The sequence below is a fragment of the Lissotriton helveticus genome, chromosome 9 (assembly GCF_964261635.1).
Source record: "Lissotriton helveticus chromosome 9, aLisHel1.1, whole genome shotgun sequence".
NCBI lineage: Eukaryota > Metazoa > Chordata > Amphibia > Caudata > Salamandridae > Lissotriton > Lissotriton helveticus.
The window spans coordinates 961,051,135-961,073,270 of NC_136070.1; the positions used below are offsets into that span (position 1 = coordinate 961,051,135).

The 22,136-nt window shown below is 46.8% G+C and overlaps 1 protein-coding gene across 2 annotated transcripts in view; it reads left to right on the forward strand.

Moving 5' to 3' along the window:
- Nucleotides 1-22,136, forward strand: part of MST1R (macrophage stimulating 1 receptor) — a 410,648-nt gene that overhangs the window by 240,508 nt on the left and 148,004 nt on the right. For both annotated transcript variants that reach the window (XM_078661246.1, XM_078661247.1), the window contains 2 exons: nucleotides 5,527-5,709; nucleotides 14,866-14,988. In XM_078661246.1, the coding sequence (XP_078517372.1) occupies nucleotides 5,527-5,709; nucleotides 14,866-14,988 (306 nt within the window). The remainder of the gene's footprint in view (nucleotides 1-5,526; nucleotides 5,710-14,865; nucleotides 14,989-22,136) is intronic.

Genomic DNA, 22,136 nt, shown 5'->3' on the forward strand with positions numbered 1-22,136 from the left:
ATGTGGCTGCGGCGGGGGATGTCCAGGATGAGTCGTGCTGAGGTGTTCTGGATCCGCTGGAGTCTCTTCTGGAGTTTGGCGGTGGTGCCGGCGTAGAGGGAGTTGCCGTAGTCCAGCCGGCTGGTGACGAGGGCCTGGGTGACCGTCTTCCTGGTTTCGGTGGGGATCCATCGGAAGATCTTGCGTAGCATTCGCAGGATGTTGAAGCACGACGAGGAGACGGCGTTGACTTGTCTGGTCATGGAGAGGGAGGAGTCCAGGATGAAGCCCAGGTTGCGTGCGTGGTCAGTTGGTTTGGGTGCGCTGCCCAGGGCGGGGGGCCACCAGGAGTCGTCCCAGGCGGAGGGTGAGGATCCCAGGATGAGGACTTCCGTCTTGTCCGAGTTCAGTTTCAGGCAGCTGTTCAACATCCATTTGGCTACGTCTGTCATCCCTTCGTGCAGGTTGGCTCTGGCGGTGGCGGGGTCGTTGGTGAGGGAGAGGATCAGCTGGGTGTCATCTGCGTAGGAGATGATGTTCAGGTTGTGCTGGCGTGCGATGGCTGCGAGGGGGCTCATGTAGACGTTGAAGAGAGTTGGGCTGAGCGAGGAGCCTTGAGGGACGCCGCAGATGACTTCGGTGGCTTCCGATCTGAACGGGGGGAGGCGGACTCTCTGTGTCCTTCCGGCGAGGAAGGAGGTGATCCACTCCAGTGCCTTCTCCTGGATTCCGACGTTGCTGAGGCGCTGTACTAGGGTGCGGTGGCAGACAGTGTCGAAGGCCGCGGAGAGGTCCAGGAGGATGAGGGCCGCTGTTTCTCCGTTGTCGAGCAGGGCTCGGATGTCATCTGTAGCTGCGATCAGGGCGGTCTCGGTGCTGTGGTTGGCCCGGAAGCCAGACTGCGAGAGGTCGAGGGAGCTGTTCGTCTCGAGGAAGGCGGCCAGTTGCTTGTTGACGGTCTTCTCGATGACTTTGGCTGGAAACGGGAGCAGCGAGATGGGGCGGTAGTTCTTGAGGTCGGTAGGGTCTGCTGATGGTTTCTTGAGTAGAGCGCTGAGTTCGGCGTGCTTCCAGCTCTCCGGGAAGGTGGCGCTGTCGAAGGAGGTGTTGATGATGTCCCGCAGGTGGGGTGCGATGACAGCGTCGGCCTTGTTGAAGACGTGGTGAGGGCAGGGGTCTGTTGGAGATCCGGAGTGGATGGAGTTCATCGTGCGGATGGTGTCTTCGGTGCTGATCGGGGTCCAGGCGCGGAGGGTGGCGGTGGGGGGCGGTGGTTCGGTCGTGGCGTGCGTTGGTTGAGTGCTGAAGCTGTTGTGTATGTCCGCGATCTTGTTGTGGAAGTAGGAGGCGAGGGAGTTGCAGAGGTCTTGCGAAGGGGTGATGTCGTTGTTTCCGGCGTTGGGGTTGGAGAGCTCTTTCACGATGTTGAAGAGTTCCTTGCAATTGTGTGCGTTGTTGTCCAGTCGTTCCTTGAATGCGGTTTTCTTGGTGGCGCGGATCAGCTGGTGGTGTTTTCGGGTGGCGAGCTTGAGGGCAGTCATGTTGTCCGGTGTTGGGTCTCTGCGCCAGGTTTTCTCGAGTGCTCTGCAGTTCTTCTTGGAGCTCTTGAGTTCGTCGTTAAACTATGGGGCTTTCTTGCTGCCGGGTCTGCTCGGCTGGGTCTTCAGAGGGGCGAGGTCGTCTGCGCAGTCGCTGATCCATTTCGTGAGGTTGGTGGCCGCTTGGCTGGGGTTCGTTGTGCTGGTGGGAGGGTTCTTGCTCAGGGAAGTAGTGAGCTGGTCTGCAGTGATCTTGTTCCAGCTTCTGCGGGGAGCCTGTTGCTGGAGATGGTGGAGCGTGGTCCTTCTGTAGCTGAAGTGGACGCAGCTGTGGTCCGTCCATTGGTGTCCCGTGGCGTGGCTGAAGGCGATGTCCTTGCTGGAAGAGAAGATCGGGTCGAGTGTGTGTCCGGCGTAGTGGGTGGGGGTGGTCACCAGTTGCTTGAGTCCGAGGTTGGCAAGGTTGTCCAGCAACATTCATTACCACAAGTATGCCGATGACACCCAATTGTACCTGAAAGTCTCCTCCCCAGAGGACATAAGGTCGCTCAACTCAACTCTTCAGGAAACTCAAAGTTTGTTGACTCTCAATCACTTGAAACTAAATGCCCTCAAAACAGAATTTCTCCTTATCGCCCCAGTCAGTCACTTCCCGGACATCGAAGAATGGGTGCCTCAACTCATAGCTCTCGACTGCACTCCAAGCATCATTGATTCCACAAGCTCTCTGGGAATAATTCTCGACAAACATCTGAACATGCAAAAGCACATCAGTGCTCTCACCAAAGGTGCAAACCACCAACTGAGAGTCTGGAGGAAAATTAAACTGTTCATACCCCATAACAAGTTCAAAAATGCGGTGCAAGCCCTACTGATTTCTAAACTGGACAATGGTAGTGCCACCTTCTCCGGCCTTCCTAGAGCGAAGACTGCACCTCTTAGGGTCTCTCTCAACTCCGCTGCGAGGCTCATTACAGGCTCCAAACGCTATCAACAAATCACACAGGAGTTGAAATCTCTTAAATGGGTCCCGTATGAAGCAAGAATTCATCAGAAAATTGCCTGCATGACGCATAAAGCTTTACACTTCAACACCCCAATCTATCTTGCACAAAATCTTGAGCTTTCTGGGGGCTCTCGCTGCCCTAGAGGCCCTAGAACCTTACTGCTCCAGCCACCAAAATTCCATAAAAAGAAAACTTTCAATAGAGCTTTTTCTGGTATTGCTCCAAGAATCTGGAATGCCCATGCTACCTGAAATAAGACTTAATAACTCCACGGCTTCCTTCAAGAAAGAAGTCAAAGAGTTACTGATGAAGACCTTTTTGGGCTAGCTTCCAATCACCTTAAGATGCATTGACTTTCTTTTGTTCCCTTTAATTCTGTTTTTGATTTTCATGATCTGTTATGCTTGTTTTCTTTTCTGATTGTGTTACGATTACCACGGGGTGTGCCCATTGAACTGCCACGATGTAAAGCGCTCTGTTACACTTATGTGGTCTTGTTCGTGCTATATAAAACTCTTGCAATAAATAAAATAAAATAAGTAGTTGTAGGGACTCTTCCTTAGTTCATCAATGGTTGGAGTGATCTGACCAGAAGGCATTCTTAGCCATGCTCTCTGTCTTCTACTCGTGCTTGGCATCTGCACCACTTGCCGTGCATGCCATGGTTCACTAGGCAGCCAGTGACCGTGCCTGGACGTTTGTGCTGTGAAGTTTGGGGCAGAGACTTGGTTTGCACGTGCATGTGACTGCCTTCCATCGCAGTCTATGGGCTGGCTGCACCCGAGCGCTGCGTGTCCTGCTGGTGCATGACAAAGGCCCCAAAACATTTGCCTAACCAGAGGCAGTCTGGGGTAGGTCCGCTGACTCCTGCATATGCCGGACTGGTTCCTCTGCTATTGCATGCGTTTTTACCAGCCAAGCTACAGTCACTTATGAATCAATTTCTCCTTCTCAGTGCTCTGCGGCTTTGGCATGTCGCATAGTTTTCATGCAGTCATCCTCACCAACAGAGGCACCACCTGTGGCGGTATCTTTTCCTCTCGGGCCGGGACGGAGTGTCTCGTCTTCACCCCTCTTAGTAATAGAGAGGCACACTCATAGTGGGGAGCTGTGGAGGCTAGGGCTGGTCCACTTTGTTGCCAATGTAGTACCGTGGACCCCAGGCCCACATGCTTACAGAAAGAACAACGTGGATACCATTATTATGTGAGCGTAACCAGTCCAGGGCTAGTCCGCCCTGCCTCTTTATTGGCAGGGCCAGCTGACTGGTTAAGCCTGTGATGGACGGGTATGGGGTGAATGCGTGGTCGGCACTAGGGAGGGGCTGTGTTGTTACGTGTCCACCACAACACTACATTTATTTATCAGACCAATATCTGGTGGAGGATCTTGAAATTTGCCATACATTTTCCTCTCTAGAACAGAGCTGGTGCTCCCTCCAATGTCGATTTCCTGAGTCACTTACATCACTTTCCCAATGTGTCTCTATTTCTCTAAAACTTTTGTGCATGAGATGCTAAAGTGCTACATAACCATGAGCTTGGTATGGCTTTTGTGCAACAGGATATGATATTGTAGTGGTGTTCTATGTAGGATTGTCCCCACTTAACGGTAAATGGTCTCTAAAGGTATGACATGGTTGCAGATATTTATAGATGACATCCCTACTCCACTCTCAGTCCTAGTTTCAATTTATTTGTGATTTAAAACCTAGACATCCTCCTCTCAGTAAGCCCAATTTGTCTAACCTGTCAAAAACAGCATTGTCCGTGTTCCAACACACCTGAAGCTGGCCAGCTGCGAAAAATACAATACACATAGGGCAACACAATAAATCTCCTTAGGGCAACAAAATAAATCTCCTTAGATTCCCGCTTAACCTGTATTTGTTCAGTCACAGAATAAATCTCAGAATAGAAACTGACCTTTAAATATATATTTTATCTAAAATTATACATTTCTTTGTTATTCTAGATCAGATATAGATATAAGGCGCTTCAATCTGTTACCTCACAATCCAATAATTTTTTTGGTTTTCAAATACATCTCATGCTCTACATACCCTCGTAATACAATAAGAAATACAATTCATAAATTACACGCCCCAATCCAATGTACAACCTCTCATACATACCATTCAGACGAACTCATACATACTCATAAGACTCCTCCACATGTGTACAAAAAATCCTTGCAACTTCAACAAGATTTAACATTTGTCTCTTTCACAATTGTTGTGTCATGACTTGGACATTCATCGAATGGTCTCCGATTTATGAATTATATTTCTTATCATATTATGAGAATATGTAGAGCATAATACTTTTTTTTTCTTTAAATGTTGGAATGCGATAGAACAGATTGAAACACCTGATATCCACAGTTGTATATAATAATACAATATATGTAATTGTACATCTGTACATTCGAAAAAATATTGAAGCACCAGTGTGCCTCTAGGAGACGTTAAAACAGGATCTGCGCTCTAGGAGCTTGATATTCCAGATACTCATTCACTTGCACGGCTGTGCACATTCTAATGTAATCCAACGCAAAATCTGATTTTCAAATGTCCTTTCATAGTGGCTCGCACGGTAATGCGATACATTGGTTTTCTGAATGCTAATTGACCAGTGTAAAATTTGTGTTTTAATGTCAGGAAACAATTGGACGTCGTAATGTTAAATTGCAAGCACCTAGTTCTCAATAGACTGCAAGGGGTTCTAGTTATTGGGTACTTGGTGTTTCGAAATCTGCTGTACTTTAACTTTACTTCCATAACCCAGACAAGAACCTTCAATCTGGGATCCGTAAAGACTGCTCTTCCCAGACTTGTAGATACCTGCACAGTGGTGTCTAGAACCCGGTTCCTCTAACAAAATGGTGTCCGCTTCTTTCACTGTTCATGGTGGTGGAATGGTACAAAAACAATACAATCACATCTCACACCTCTCTACCCATCCAGCCAATGAACAGAGCTTGCTTATTATCTCTTGCTGCAGGCAGACGCCCAGGGAAGTGTTACATATCAGGACTGCTTGAAAAAACCCACCCTGGTCACCCCTGCCTACTACAGGTTGGACCTCTTCAGAATGGACAATGTCCTCTTCACCTCAATATTCGTAACTCCAATGGAAGACTTTACCATAGCTCACCTGGGCACCTCAGATGGCCGAATTATGCAGGTAAGTGTTCAACATATGCTTGATAATCACATTGGAGATTTCTTTGAATGATTAAAAAAAAATCAGTTAAGGTAATGAGTTAAGGTTAAGTTACCATGACGTAATTGGGTGATGAGGTTAAGTTAGTACCTTAACTTGTGAGTTTCATGTATTTTTAGGTTTTGTACTGTAGTCACAATTAGTAACTTTGTCAACGTTCCTTAACTTGTGAGTTTCATGTAATTTTTAGGTTTTGTGCTGTTGTCACAGTTAATACCTCCACAAACGTTAACCTCCATTTAGCTTTAATTAATTATATTGTTCTTTATAATGGTTGGAGCCATCATGAATTGGGAAATTTTTATTTTGTCTCTTGCATATTTTTGTGAACATTATATGGCATTATGTGGAAAAACTCTTGTTTTTGTTAGATTTGCTGATGTGGTTTTTGTGATGTTTGCGAACATCGACTCAAATTTCAATGAAAAAAAAATGTGTGGCTTATGTGTGTATTTGGTAGGTACTACATTTGGCCCGGCCACGGCGTTCACTTTGTCCCCAACAACTTTCATAGGTTTTGTTTGATGTCCGTAAACATTAAAATATGTTTGACTTTAACCAGTTTTAGGATATTGTAGAAATAAGTACTCTGTTAAGGTATTCTATGTATTATTGGTTCAGATTCTCCTTGTCTATCCAAAAGAAAACACTAGGTTCATGGATCCAAGGATATTATGGTGCCTTTTATTCATAAGCCTAATTAATACTGATTCAAACAAGCCGACGAGTGTTTTGCTCAGGGGATTTACGCCTTTACGGTTTCTCAAGGCCAAAGGTTTTAGTCCTCTAAATTATGTTCCTGCAATTCCACAGGCTTCAAAGTAGCAGAGGAAAGTTTATGAGCCCTAGCCACGGATATTTAACCAAAATAAATAGTACTTAAGGGGGGGGGGGCATTTTGAAAATAGCATAGGAAAGCCCTTGACGCTTGTAATCAACCAAAGCTCATGAATCTGGATATTGATTGTTGCACACTTTCTATTAAAAATACTGTAGTCTGCATTGAAACAAGAATAGAGCTCTGGCTTGAAAAGACGACAGGGACACAGTATCATAGTTTCAGTATTGTCTTAAGAAAAGGTTCTTGGTTCAGTAATGTCTCTTACATTCCATCCCCCTGTGGCTCGGTGGTAGCACAGCAAGAACAGTACTGCAGTATTACTAAGGCATGTTTATTAAAGTGTTTGAATGAGGGACCCTGAGGATGCTGAAGCAACAAAAAAAAGTTCCAATGGTGGAAAACTCTGGGTAAGGTGCTGGGTTATCAAGCAGTCTACTGAGTAGACATCCTGATGGATCAGTAGAAAATACCTAAATCTGTGCTCTTTCGATTGGTAGACAAAAGCCTCAAAATAAACCGCTACAAAGGATCCTACATGACACATGTTATTGAAGCTTTAGGCCCCATGAAATTCTTCAGAATACAATATGTAGCATTTGATATCCTCTACTAACCACCTTGAGTATCCACATCTCTTGTGGCTTCATGGCAGTCCATCTCCTGCCGTCATGTGCAGTTTAATGAGTTTCGCCCCTGGCTTGGGAACATTGACATCTACAGGAACAGCAGAGGATCTGTCGTCAGTTGCAGCAATAGATGGCAATATACCAAAACAATGCTTACAAATCCACCTGTGAACCACTATGCTAACCTCCTCTCATTCTATTAGACCTTATAAATGACATTGGAAGAAGGAACACAGCGGTAGAGAAAGCATAGAATAGCCCCACTGGTCGTAAATTGGACCGAACATCCACTTCCTTAGTCTGCTGGCAGCAGAGTCTTTATGAAGAAACTATGGAGTAACATATCGGTCTCAGATGCAAAATAAAAAGACCGCGCTAAGCTCTCTTAGGAGGTCACCTTCCCTGCAGACAAAAAGTTCCCCTGCATCCCTTCTGTAGGCTAGCATCTGTAGTGATAATCCGTACGTTTGCAGTGAAAGCTCCACATCGCTCCCTCCAGGTGTTCCTAGCAGGGCCATTAGAGCATTGGTTCTCTGAAAACCTATGACAATGGAGTCAACTGCTAAAATCTGCTCATGTCTGAGATCAGCAATGCTGAAGATGATGCATCATTGGAGTGAAATATTGATGTGCTCACCAGACCACTTCCATCGTTGTTACAATCAAACCTGAAACCACAAGCCTCTCTCAACCCATCTCCTGCAACTTCTGCAGAAGGTATTTTAGCTGGATCTGAAGCTCGGATGCTAAATCCTTTCGAAAAAGTCGTCATGCTACCCCGGTGTGACAAGTAACCTAAATAAGCTGAAATCTCGGAACTGAGTCTTTATAAAACACCTAAAGATTGAGTACCCCAAGAGTAATAATTGTAATCTGTGAGTAATCCATGAGTAATAAATGCAAATATGCAGGTAGGCATGTTGCAAATCTTTTGAGACTAAAAAATTAAAATAATTGTAACCATGTCAGTCAGTATCGTATTCTGTAGTTCTGTCATCTTGACTGGGCAGTGCGGAATAAAGTTGGTTTGATTGTGGTCCATCAATAGGCTATAATTGGTGACCACTTCTTCACCAAAGAAATAGCTGAATAAAGCCCTCTTTCAATCTTCTACATAATAATTGTATTCCTCTTCAGTAGGGCTGCAGCTGCTCTGTCCTTTAGTACTTGGCACTTGCCTGGATAACAGTGGATCTTTGACACAAGGATTGTCGAGCGTGGTGCAAGGAAAGAGAGCTCAATCGTGTAGCCTGTCTTAATCACTTCCATTGAGCACAGATCTGTTGCTGAGGCTACCCAGGCATCACTAACTATCCAGTACTTCCTCTCACCAGAAATAATCTTGTTGGAAGAGCTCTCGCATAGTCGGGTTTTAGAAGTGGTCCCTGCGGATGATGCCTGTTTTGACCCTCCAGATTTGTGTAATATGGTTGCCCTTTGTCCTCTCTACTGAAGATAGTGCCCTGTTTGGAATTACATCAACCCGGTAGAAAATCTGGCGCTGAAGGATTCTGTCTTTCCACAAAAATGAATGGCAATTTCCAATCTCCTGAGGCCTGCTTGCTAAAATCCACCCCGAGTTGCCTGTGTCGTTGAACACAGCAGATCAAATGGGGTGTTGGCCTGCAATTGTACTTGTTAATCCATCATCTTTAAACTGTTTTGGCAGTTAGTGCACAACTGGAACACCTCATAAAAGGTCTGTACCTTCCTATCAATTTTTTATTGCACAATCTGAAATGCTTGGCTGCAGAACAATGTTTGAGAGCATTGTAGTTATCTGTGTTACAGAATCAAAAGGCGATTTACATATTTATGCTTGAGAGAAAAACCATTCGGTTAGGAATGAGTAAATCTATACCGATCGCCACTTGGAATTCTGCATCAAACCGTTCTTCTTTCCTTACTTCCTTGCTTCTGAAAAAGCATGGAAGACCACTCTGGATCATGTAAATTCTTCAGAAAACTCCTCTTTACAGCAGCCTTTAGTGCATCATGAGGAAAGAATTAAGAGATTTCTTTAATCTCCATTGGGGTCAATCCCTTTCTGTTTTGTTTGACCTTCTTTCCTTGCTCAACTTTGGACTCTGATGGGGTTCTACAGTCCTCGTCTGTGACAGGAATGAGTGAGACTTGAAATGCTGAAGCATCCAGAGCAGGTGGTAACAAAGGAGGTGCCGGTAGGTCCCTAGCGTATGCCACCACATCTTGCACCATACCAGTTTAGTTCACTGTAGAGAATCACACATAATCTTTTTTTCATGAAGTAGTTGTAGAGTCAAATGTCTTTTCTTTTGTTTTTAGCATATATGAGGTTTGGGCTTTTATACCTATAACGATTACGGTAGAATTTATGCGACTGCTTCCCTCTCTGCCAAGGCATCCCCTGCTAAGGACCTACCATAACAGTCATCTTTTGCTATTTTGAGAATTTCCCACAAGTGCCAGTACAAGTAATCACCAGTAAACACCCAAGTAGATTTGTTTCTGTACATTGGCTGGTGCACACTTAGATGTCCCATTAATGGTACAGTGCAGATCAAGAAATAGTTGTTTCGTTCTGCTTACAAGGGTGCACAATTGACAATTGAAGCATCTATGCAGAGACCTGCTAGCACTGCTAAAGCCTTTACTCGGGTACATGCAAACACAAGGAATCGAGAAGCATATAAGGAATCACTATATACCACTCGCTGATGAAGTGCTTCCTTGGTCTGGGTAAGTTGGGCCATGAAAGCACAGAGCCTCCGGTCCAAATGCAGGCACTGCTTCCATTTGTTTGTTCATTGACCAGACTTGTAGGTGCAGGACTAAGCTGCAAATACATATCACCAGGAAATACCCGCTTTACAAGCCTAGTTGTTTTTTTAACACAGAAAAAACATATTTTTGAATTACACTTTTGTGGACAAGGAAGGAAATGGGTACAAAATTATGTATTTTTGGTGTCTACCTGGGTTTACCAGAAGGTCTGTTGCCACACTTAAGCGATTACTGAATGCAGTGGCACACTTTCTTATGAATTTCTTCCACTAGCACCACACCATTTCAGGATTTCTTGCCCATCTCTGGTACATGGTATAGTGGTGCAGCATATTCTGTTAAAGTGTATGCACATAACACCCTTATACCTCCCATAGGTGTATACTCAAGGTTTTCAACTTTAGATGTTAGGCTGTTATCCATTCAGAACCTGTTTATGTTCAGCCTCTATCCCATCTAAAACAATCCAAAACATGACCACTGTTTAATACCTTGTAATTTTCAAGCAGAGAACATCCAAGAAATATTTGTAGGGCGTATCTGCCAGCTTGAAGAGACCTATCCTGGCATGCAAGAGTTTGACATAACATAATTTGTGATGGCAGACATCATTAACAACTTTAGCTCTTAGTTTGCTCACTGTTCTCAACCAGCTCACAAAAGAATTTAAGAATAAAACAAAGGTTGGAGATGGAAAGTCACACCCAACGGGTATCTGCCTTTTAGAAAATAACATTCCTAAACCAATAAACTGTGTTCTCTTTGCTCATTTTATGATAGTTCATAGACCTAGTAAACCTGCTACTTATGAGGCCTCTTTCCTGAAGAGAACCGATTTGAAGGTAGGGGATTTAAGCAGACAGGCACATCAAGAATGCCATTTAGTCCTCAAGTCTTGGTTGAATAAATGAAGATGCTGAGGTGGTCATGACAGAGTAGTAATCGGGAAGAATCAGTTGTAGAGTTGAAAGTGTATTGGGCTGTGGCAGTAAAATATGTAATCTAAGGATACAGTGGGGACCACTCTCCAACAGTGTCCAAAGAATTGAAGGCATTGTCTCATTTGGTTCCATAGGCCTCTCCTATGGCAGTGTAGCACAGCGATGGCTGTTTTATGATCTCCGACACTGCAGGAATAGCGCCACAAAATCTCTAGCTTTGCCAAGGATGCCCTGGTATTTCCCTCTGGAGTTTTCAGGAAGATCCAAGAGCCTTGATGGGATAGCTGATATTGATCATTAGGGTCTTTGATAAGGTAAAATAATAATGGTGGACTTCTTACAGAATTGCGTTGGTGCTATTTAGCTAACCTTTATACACACATGTGCGAAGGCTGTCTTCCTGTCCTTTGCCTTCTAGTAAAACATGTCCACTCATTGTCCTGTGGGTACCAATAGTGTGGAAGAAGGGGTTGTTGTCCATCTCCCTTTGATGCTGTCTATTCCTAATCACCTATGCTCTTCAAATTATCCCTATTAAGGCCTGACTGAAGAAAGATTTCTTTCTGAAGGCAGTGTCCAATGTGAGAGTATAAATGAGGGCTGCAAGACATGTCGGTAGACCAAAGTAATCCGTCATTTGTGACGTCAAGGCTAACGTATTATCATTGACTGTTTGGTGCTTTGGTTCACTGGCTTTTCAGTACATAGCTTAGCTCAGCATGCTTCTATCTGTACTTCACTCATCCAGAACAGAGGACGAGGGATGAAGGAACTTGTGGATCGGAAAGACTGCATGGTTCAAAGCTTCTTATACTCTACAATGAGAACTCTACAATCCTCCTTCTAGATTCTCTCTGCTTCAGTCTCCCAATCCCCAGTTCTCTTTCCCATTCATCTCCTTAGGACAGACTGGCAGAGTGCATCAAGTTACTTCTTACTTAGAGAATGAGCACTGACAAAGACAAAAGATCTGTTCTTCGCTGTGTGGGGGAGGGGCTGGAAAAAGATGGAGAGGGATCAAGGAAATATGCACTCAAATACAGTGCTGAGTGTAAAATAAAAGAAGAGTCCGCTCAAGTAAGGAGTGGAAGGATAAAACCCATCCAGTCAGATTACTGTGACTCGGTGATGCTCCTGGGCTGGATAAACTCATAAATAGGGCATAAAGTATGCACATCAGGAGTACACAACTGAAAAATACAGGAAAAACATCCAATCATGAGCAAAGGGCTGACCCACAGCCTGCTCTTAAGTGTACTGGATTCAATAGGTCTGCCTACAGACATCTAAAGTTGTCAGTAGCATAGACCTACAAAGAGTTGGGAAAAGAGAATGAGCAGCAAATGCCTTCTTGAATGGATTTATGTTGATACGAGGGCCATTTCAACGCGGTCTGTTCGATCGCGGTTTTCACAACGCAAGTCGTTACATCGACTTGCGCTGGAGGGGCGCTGGATTTAGGAATAGTGTGAATTACTATACCAATTCCAGTCTACATACAGTAGGGAAGGTGTTGGAAACAGTAATTTACACTGGATGCGTGGTAAACGATGTCTCCCTTCTTGAATACAAGGGTGATCTGACAGCCTGGGTGTCAACTCTGCAGTTGCAGTCCTATGGAGGCCTAAGAAGGAGGACTACACCGAGACAGAAGGGGCGCAGAGGGACACATGGAGGAGGTATAGCGATCCTGAATAGGACCGAGATTGAGCCTAACCAGAGAAAAGGCATGGATGCATAGACACATAAGAAAAACATAAGGAGCATATGGGATGGAGATGGAGTCACAGAAGAGACACACAGATTCTGGTGACCACAGAAAAAGAATTGGCACAAAGGCCCAGAGGGAGAACAAGACACCAGTGCCAAAGGGAAGATGTATTGATGTGTCTTAGTTATGGCATAGCTGAAAAGTGTAGAATGTGGAGTGTTGTGTGGAGGAGCCTGATGTCACAGGGGAACCTTGAGAAGGGATCAGGCAGAAGGGTTGGGGAGAACAAATAGACGATTGAAAGATTGTTAGTACATAGCTAAGGCTATTTATGTAATAAATCATATTGCTTTACCTTCATCTCTTGTGGTCCTTTTGTACCAATTTCACAGTGGCGACTAGGATAACTGGAGGGCTTCATTGTGTTAAATCAGTACCTCAACATGTGGAAAACCATCTTCTATCTGATGTGAGGATTGTGCTGTGATGCACAGCCCAACTGCCCCTTCTTCATCTGTTGTGCTCTCTCTGTACCATTATCACAGAAGGGTACATGCATACAGAAGAAGCAAAAGAATGAGAGTGCAAATAGAGAAGGAACCGAGGAACAAAATAGGTTCAGAGTGATAAATGGGGCACAGAGAAACTTAGATAGCTAAGTCAGAGGAGGGGCATACAGACAGGACAAACCATACATTGGGAAAGGAGCTACAGAACTAGGAGAAGATGCACAGTGAGGAGGGTGGAGGACAGCCTGTAAGATAAAGTGGGGACATGCTTTACAGGACGCACTGCAGCTGTTTGGCAGGTATTCTATGCATTACAAAGTTTGATTCATACTAAAGGGACTTCATAAGTGTTCCTTGGCAATGATAGGCAAAAAGGAACCCGGAAAAACTGTTCATGGGCTGAGTATGGCAGGAGTGACTGTGCTTGCTGTTGGCCAATTGGTCGTGTGCTGCAGCGCTGAGTCGGATACATGTAATAATGTTCAAATCAATTGCAGTGGGGTCGGCTAGAGCAAAGCAGACAAGCAGGGGGTGGACTATTGGGCACGTCATGACAGGTTTATCAGTAATATCTACTAGAGAACTTTATACTGGGATATACTGTACCCAAGATTGAGTAGACTGCACTCTGGGCGACAGCAAGAACTGAATGGGACAGACCTAGGTTAGCTCGATACACACATGCAGTTTGCCTTGAGACCTGATCCAGTCTCAGAAAGGAGGCTCGTGTCTGGAGGGAGAGGAAGTTCCAGGGCCCAGTGATTGACACATGGAAGGTCACCATTGCCAGGGCACCAATAAATCTGGGTGAGGCAGGACCCAGTTGTGACTTTACTCTGAAAACCTGCGGATTTTGCTGTCCCAGTAGTTAGGGCGCCATGTGCCCTAACAAATGGATGCAAGCAAATTGACTAATCCATCCCATGGTTTTGTAGTAAAAAGAACAGTACATATTGGGGTGGAGTGGGCCACTCCCACTCTTGGGTCTGTATGCCACTGCATCTGCTGCACTACTGATAACTTCGCCCATGCTCAGAACTACCACTCGGCGAGTTGCCTAGCCACAATTCCATGTATAGTAGTCTATGTCCCTTTGCTTGACATGTGAGGGACACATGAGGGTTACACACTCACAACTCAGGGTACCATTCCATTCCTTGCTAACTTATTGATTGCAACCCAAGGCAACATGAGATAGCCCCTTTGGCTACAGTTTGGGAAGGTCAGAAAAGGGGAACTGATGAGTATCCAAATTCGTGAATAGGATTGAGCATAACCAAGAACTTAATTCTAGAAAGTGGCAGGGCCTTTAGGGCCAGACTGAGTTCGGTAGTGAATGTCTAATCCTTGTGTAAGCTATATGCATTTGTGATGCCCAGCGAACTGAACGGCTGTGGTGAGTTCCATTCATATGAACAAGTTAATTTCCCTCAAAACTGAAAATCTTTTTGGGTCTGCTCTCTATCAGACCCCATAGTTAAAATAAATGCAGAAGTATGGCACCCAGCCATTGAGTGAAAATATTTAGTAATGCTGAGTTGGGTTTGTGGACCTAGAGTTAACTAGTGGAAATACTGACATATGAATGTATGGCATGTAAGTAGGTTATGATTTGATAGAATGGGGTCGTGAAAGAGAAAAAAAGACACAAACGTGAACACACACAAAATATGGCAGACCTATTGGCTTTGTAACCTCTTCCTAACCATGTGATTTGCTTGCCTAGGTGTCCCTTCAGAGGAACAGCAACAGCAGGACCCTAACCAACTTTTCCCTGGCTGAGGGACAGCCAGTGTTGCCGGACGTCAGACAGCTGGGGGACTCGCTCCTGTTTGTCACTGGAAACAAGGTCTGAAAAGGATTGAGTAGATGTTTGGGATGGCGGGAGTCATAAAAGTGAAGTATGGGAAAAAGGACTTTATTTTTGCATTTATTTAGGGCATGTTGGGCCATTAGTAAGGTATTTTCTTGCACCTGCCTTATTTTTGTGTTGTGTTGGTCAACCTCTGTACCTCGGATGATAAATACACATGAAAATGTCTAGGCCAGTGGTTCTTTTTTTTTGTGAAAACTTTTTATTGATTTTAAAACAAGAAAACAAAAGAACATTACAAAACAAGGCAGTACATTAAAACGTGTCATCACGTGGTCCGTGGGGGGGGTACATAGAGGAATCAAGCAGTAGTGCAATCAATAATTGGGGGGGGGAGAGGGGGGGGGGGCGGAAAGGAGACTAAAATACATACAAAACAACTATGTTCCTGCGGAGGAAACGTCAGGTTGGGAGGAAGACAAATCAGCATCAAATTCCGACATTGGGGGAGTACATATATCTCCACGGTATGCGTTCCATTGGGTCCACACTTTCCCCCACTTGCCTGGTTTGCCACGGGAAACATACACAGTTTTTTCTCGAAACATTCACCAATCCATGTTTTGTGTCCATCCCAGAAGTGTCGGAGGCTTCTGAGCGCCCCACAATTGGGCAATATCACGCTTGGCTACCATGTTTCCCAAGGTCGCCCAGCGGAGCTGCGCTCGATTGTAGTCATTCGGCTCCCAGACATTCAACAAGCATCTTCGCGCTTCAGGCATTAATCGCACTCCCGTGACCTCACTCATTACTTCATGCACGCGGTTCCAATAACGTATCACAGCAGGGCATTCCCAGATAATATGAAGGAACGTAGCCACCATACCGCATCCACGCCTGCACAATCCATCCATCGAAAATCCCATACGAACCAGACGTGGGCCAGTCACATACACCCTATGCAGAATTTTCAGTTGGACGAACCGAAGACGTGCCGGGATAGCTACTTCCTTCGGGGAAGAAATAGCGGACTGCCAGTCCTCATCATCGAGTTCCAGACCATCTCCGGTCCACAACCCTCGAAGACTATCTAGTAGATCAGTCCTGGTATTGATCAACTTTTTATAAATTAGCGAGATCGTGCTATCAGGAACGTGACCATCCGTGACCATCCGGCACGTCCGAGCCTAGTGGAAAAACAGACAAGACCGCATGCCGGACTTGCGCATATCTGAAGAATTCCTTATCATTCAGCCCATACTCCACTTTCAATTCCTCAAACGTCTTGACCCTGCCCTTGATCCATACGTCATCTACCCTACTGATCCCGATCATGTCCCACCGATCAAATCCCTTCGATTGCCAAAGGGAGCCCAGTTTATCCGAAGCATATAGTGGGGTAGCCCGGGTCGGCCTATCGGCCCATCCCGTGGCCGCCGTAGCTCTACGCCACACCTGCACTGCTGTTTTGGTGGGGCCCGTAAGAGTGTCACCAGCTGATTTCGCATATAGAGCCCTATTGTAGTCCCCACCGGGTAGCAACCATCTGTCCATCGCAAAAGCCGGGTTTAGTGGGGGAGTGTAGGTGCCATGGTTGATGGCCCCCAATTGAGAGGCCCAGTAATAGCGACGAATGTCCGGGAGAGCGATGCCGCCATCGTACCAAGGGAGTGTAAGCTTCGAAAGGGCGATGCGAGGACGGCCCCCCCATAACAATTGCCGCTGTAGACTCTCAATCTCACGAAAATATTCCGCTGGCACTACATCAAGCGTGTTTTGAAGCGCATAAAGGAATCGGGGGAGCGACATCATCTTAAACAACGCAGCTCGTCCCAAGGGAGAAAGGGGGAGCTTGCTCCAAGTCCCGATAGCCGCCCGAAGGCGTCTGAGAGGGGGCAGCAGTTTGCGCTCATACCGAAGTGTGGGGTCCAAGGTGACAAAGATTCCCAGATATTTGAAACCATCTAGTACCACCGGAATAGGACAATCACGGGGCAGGAGGGGAATATCACCGGAGAGAACATAAACGCAAGATTTAGACCAATTTATAACTAAGCCGGAATTTTTACGGAAAGAAGTCAAAACGTCAAAAAGGACGATTAACGACTGTCGGGGCGATGTGAGGTACAAAAGGATGTCATCTGCATACAGAGATACACGGTCTTCAAAGTCCGGAGACCATCGAATACCCTTCATGGATGGTTCCCATCGCAGCCAAGCCGCCAGTGGCTCTAAAGCAAGGGCAAACAAGAGTGGGGACAGAGGACAGCCCTGGCGCGTACCTCTACCGAGAACAAAGGAGGCCGAGACACGTCCATTCACCACTACCTGCGCTAAGGGATCAGCATAAAGCAATCGAACCCAACGGATAAAGGTGGGCCCAAACCCGAATTTGGAGAGGACCGCCCAAAAATAGGGCCATTCAATCATGTCAAACGCCATGGTGGCGTCCAAAGACGCCAAGATGGCCGACTCTCTCAATGTCCCGGCTCGCGCGAGGACTCCATGCAAGCGCCGAAGATTAAGTGCCGTATTGCGATGTGGTATAAATCCGGACTGGTCCGGATAAACCAGATCGCCTATAACAGCCATCAGACGATTAGCAAGAACTTTGGCCAGGATCTTGGGTTCAGCATTTATTAGGGAAATAGGCCTGTACGATTCGCAGCGGTCACGTGGCTTACCCTCTTTATGTATAACCACTATGGAAGCCAATCTCTGGTCAGGAGGAAGAAACCCTTCCGCCAGTGATTCCAGAAACATAGATCGCATATACGGTGCCAGTACATCCGGACGAAGCTTGTAGAGTTCTATAGGGAGTCCATTAGGGCCCGAGGCCTTCCCGGAGCGAATCGAACGGATAGCGGTCGCAACTTCATCCGCCGTAGGCGGAGCCTCTAGCAGGTCCCGCTCAGATTCAGACAAACATGGTAGCGAGATATCGCGTAAAAGCATGTGGGAGTCCTGCTCCGGTCTATCGGACACAGGGGAGTACACTACCCGAAAATAATCGGCGAACCTCTCAACAATCCCAGCAGGGTCCGTGATACTTTCACCATTCGCGTCAACTATAACAGGAACCACTCGACTCGCGCATTCTCTCCTATCCAACCAAGCAAGCAACTTCCCAGCCTTATCTCCCACATCATACAGACGTCCCTGCTGTTCACGACTCATCTCCTTCGCTGCATCAGTCACCAGAGCTCTATACTCATGTTGTTTTAGGTCCAACAGATGAAGCCTCTCAGGGGAGACTCCAGCATCAAACTCTCCCTCAAGAACGGTAATTTCAGTCTCAAGACGAACAACCTCCTCTCGTCTACATCTCTTAACAGTGCCAATCGACGAGAGGGCCTGCCCCCGAATTACAGTTTTGTACGCCTCCCACAAGGAGACAGAAGAGGATACTGACCCCACATTTTCGGCAAAGTAGTGATCAATTGTCTTAAGTAGTTCCGCTCTAATCTTAGGATCACGGAGATACCATGGGTTGATCGGGGCCACTCGACCCTCCGATCCCCCATGTGCGTTCACAACCAACCACAGTGGGGAATGATCCGAAATACCCCAGGCAAGATGTTTCACCTCCCCTATACGGGAAGTCTGGGAGGAGGGCATCAAAACATAATCCAATCTCGAAAGGCTGCCGTGGGCCCCAGAGTGGAAGGTATACTGTTGTTGCCCAGGATGATGTAATCGCCAACAATCGGTCAGCCCCAGCGCCTCCATGAAGTCCCCAAGCCAGGATTGGAACTTAGCGAGAACTCGGGGAGGGTAACGATCACACATCCCAGATACTACTGAATTAAAGTCTCCCCCGACCACAAGCAAACCCTCGGGGACTCCCAGAATCACTCTTCCCAAATCCGCATAGGTCGTAGTTTGAAGACCTGGGGGTATGTAAACAGAAAATAGTGTAACCACCCTACCCTCCCAACGCCCCACAATGGCGGCGTACCGCCCTCTATCATCAAGTATAATGTCGTCAACAGCGAGGGGGAGGGAGGTCCGGATTAGAATGCCCACCCCTCTGGAGCCAGAAGTGAAACCTGAGTGTGCAATGAGACGATAGCCACGCCTATTCATGGCGTGGCACGTATTACCCAGCAAGTGCGTCTCCTGAAGCAAAACCACATCAGGGGACAAGCGTCTCAGTAACTGCAAGACCACTCCCCGTTTAATTCTGTCTCCCAAACCACTGACGTTCCAACACAGTATCCGTAGTCCCCTACCCCCCATCCCAGAGTCCACCCCAAGTCTCCCCCCACGCCAGCCGCGACACCACAACACAGAAGATCATCAGCATTATGCCTTGAAAAAAACAAAGAAACACATCCCTGAACTTCCCAACCCCCCAAAACAACATCATACCCCCCACCCCGCACCCCTGCGTTAGACTCAAAAGCAACCCCAACTCGCAGCGTGCCTGTCGCCCTAACATACAACTAATCTACGAAAAGAACCCCAGAGGAGGAAGTCTCACCCGCCCCTCACCCACACCCCAGTAAGACCATGGAGTAGCAATCATTATCAGTATAGCATCGAACCATTGCCGAAAGTCAAAACAAACGTTGGTCCGGGAGCTGATGTCGCTCCCTATTCCTGCTCCGTCGGGCCGCCCTCCGCTCCACCGGAAGGTTCCGATTGGTCAAACCGCCCTCGTCCCGTAGGCAGCGAGTCCAACCAGTCATTAGCCGCTTCAGGATGGTCAAAGAAAAATGTTCTATCATTGTGGACGATACGCAATCGAGCCGGGAAAAGCATGGCATATTTCATGTCCCTGTCTCTCAGTCTCTTCTTCACTCCTTGAAATCCTAGCCGCTGCTTCTGGACTTGTTGGGTGAAGTCCGGATAAAAGCTGACCGCAGCGTTCTCATATTCCGTGGGGCCTGATGTGCGGGAAGCCTGCAGTATCACATCCCTGTCACGAAAGTTGAAAATCCGCGCAATGATGGGGCGCGGAGAGGCACCCAGCTTGGGCGGGCCACCCGGGACACGGTGGGCCCGTTCTACTGCAAAGAACTTGCTCAGGCCCTTGGGCGCTAAATGATTTAGGACAAGGTCCTCCACCAGTAGGTCCACAGCTGACGATTCCGTCTTCTCCGGGACACCGACCAGTCGGACGTTATTCCGTCGTGCTCGGCCCTCAAAATCATCCAAGCGACGGGAGAGATAGTCACGGGCGGATCGCAGATTACCGACCTCCGTCTGTAGGTCAGAGACGTCGGCGATGAGACTAGTAGTCTTCAGGTCGAGAGACTTGACCTTTTCGTTGGTTTTTGCAAGATCCGCCCTGATTAGATTGACATCTATGGCAACAGTGTCCAGCTTGTGGGTTAGGGCCTCATACTGTTGTCCCATCGCGGCCTTCATCCCAGCAATGGCGCACATGACGTCTTTCAACGACGGGTCATCACCCAGCAGGGATTCGTCCTCAATGCCGGCCGGGGGTTTAGCCATTCCGCTCTGAGAGCTCTTAGTGAGGGTATATCGGTCCATGACGTTGGATTGGACAGAACCTCTTCGAGCTGCCGGTCTGGTCTTGCGCCTCTCCGCTTCAGGCTTGGTGGCCATCTTAGGTCGTGTGCCCCGGAGGGTAGTCTGAGACCTAGTGAAAATGGCTACACTCGATGTGCCCGCAGAAGCTCAAGGAATAAAGTGAGGACCAGTCACTAGGCAAAGAACAAGAAAGTCCGGATCTCCAAGCGATGTTGCAAATAAACGAGTGAAGCAAGCAACCAGGGCGACCAAGGCAAGGTCAATGACGTAGGATCATCAAAATCGAAACCGAAAGTAGAAGACCGGGCAAGGGAGGTTAACGCAGGCCGTTGTTATTCAATTACTACCCGGCTGGCAGAGTAGGCAAGCCCGGGGCAGTGCCATGGAGCAGGCCGCAAATATTCAAAAAGCCATATCTTAGGTTCCCGGAGACCAAAGCGAAATCCGCCAACGGATAAGTGATCAGCAGGTTCACGACCACAGAAGCCCGTCGTCCAAATCAGGATTAGATGCAGGATAGTCGATCGAGGTGGCGAAGGTCCGGGAGCTCTGAGCTCACGCGACCATCTTGGGTGCGCGCTAAGCTCCTCCTAGGCCAGTGGTTCTTAACCTTTCAACTTTTGTGAACTCTCTCACTTAATTATTGCTGGAATCCGGGGCCCATAACTGAGTTCTTAGTGGGAGCCGGGGTACACCGGCGTATGCAGTTTCGATGATTTGAACCGCAAAACAATTCACAAAAATGCAGAAAAAAGCATTCACCAAACAAATACACAAATGATGAAATATTTTATTTAAATATAAAACAAAAACCGTGGGGTCCCCAGACCAAAGGTTAAAAACAGCTTGTTTAGACAGTAACCACAAGACTTTCTGGACGAAATTGCACTGTGCAACAATTGTACATTTAAACCAGGTTTTTGAAGTGTCAAAAAATTCCTTCTTTCCCTCCCCTCACGCAGGCTGTTAGTCAATAGTAGAGTATTGCGCAGCTGTCCAACATAACATATTATTCAATTGAAGATAACCTTTACAAGAAGTGTAAATGTACAGTTTTATAGATGTTGTCTGGGATCAATTTATTTTTCAATGCCCACACCAGTGACCAATCCGGTTATAAAAGTATTTATTTGGTCTTGTCTGGAAATCGCATAATTTGTGAAAGACCTGATAACATGGGGCCTCAAATGCTGCATTATTGTTTGAAAATATGAAATGCCAAAATGTTCAGAGTGATTGGAAAAACGCTATAATACGCTATAAACGCTATATATACGTTTGTTGGATACGTTTGCCAGGTTTGGCAGCTCTGCACTACTGCGAGCGCTGCGTTACGAGCGCCTCGCGCTTTTTTAATTTTCCGTTTTTTATCTGTGTTCGTTTTGGATTTTACTTTCCCTTGCTCTTATCTGGGAGCTGGCCCTATACCTGCAGCATAATAGTACTTACACCGCTGTTTTAGCGGATCCGGTTCTGGGGTTGGGGCTGCTTTACCTCGCCTGTTCTCTGCTGCCTGGGCGCCATCTTGGGAGGGGCTTTGGCGCGTCCTGAGTGCCATCTTGAGCGTCCTGGTGGGGCGGTGTGCACCTGACCTGGAGGCCCTATTTAAACCAGTCTCTCTCGCGCAGCGGGATCGCGCAGCGGGTTTGCCCTCGCGTTTGCCAGAGTCTTGCCAGAGTCTTGCC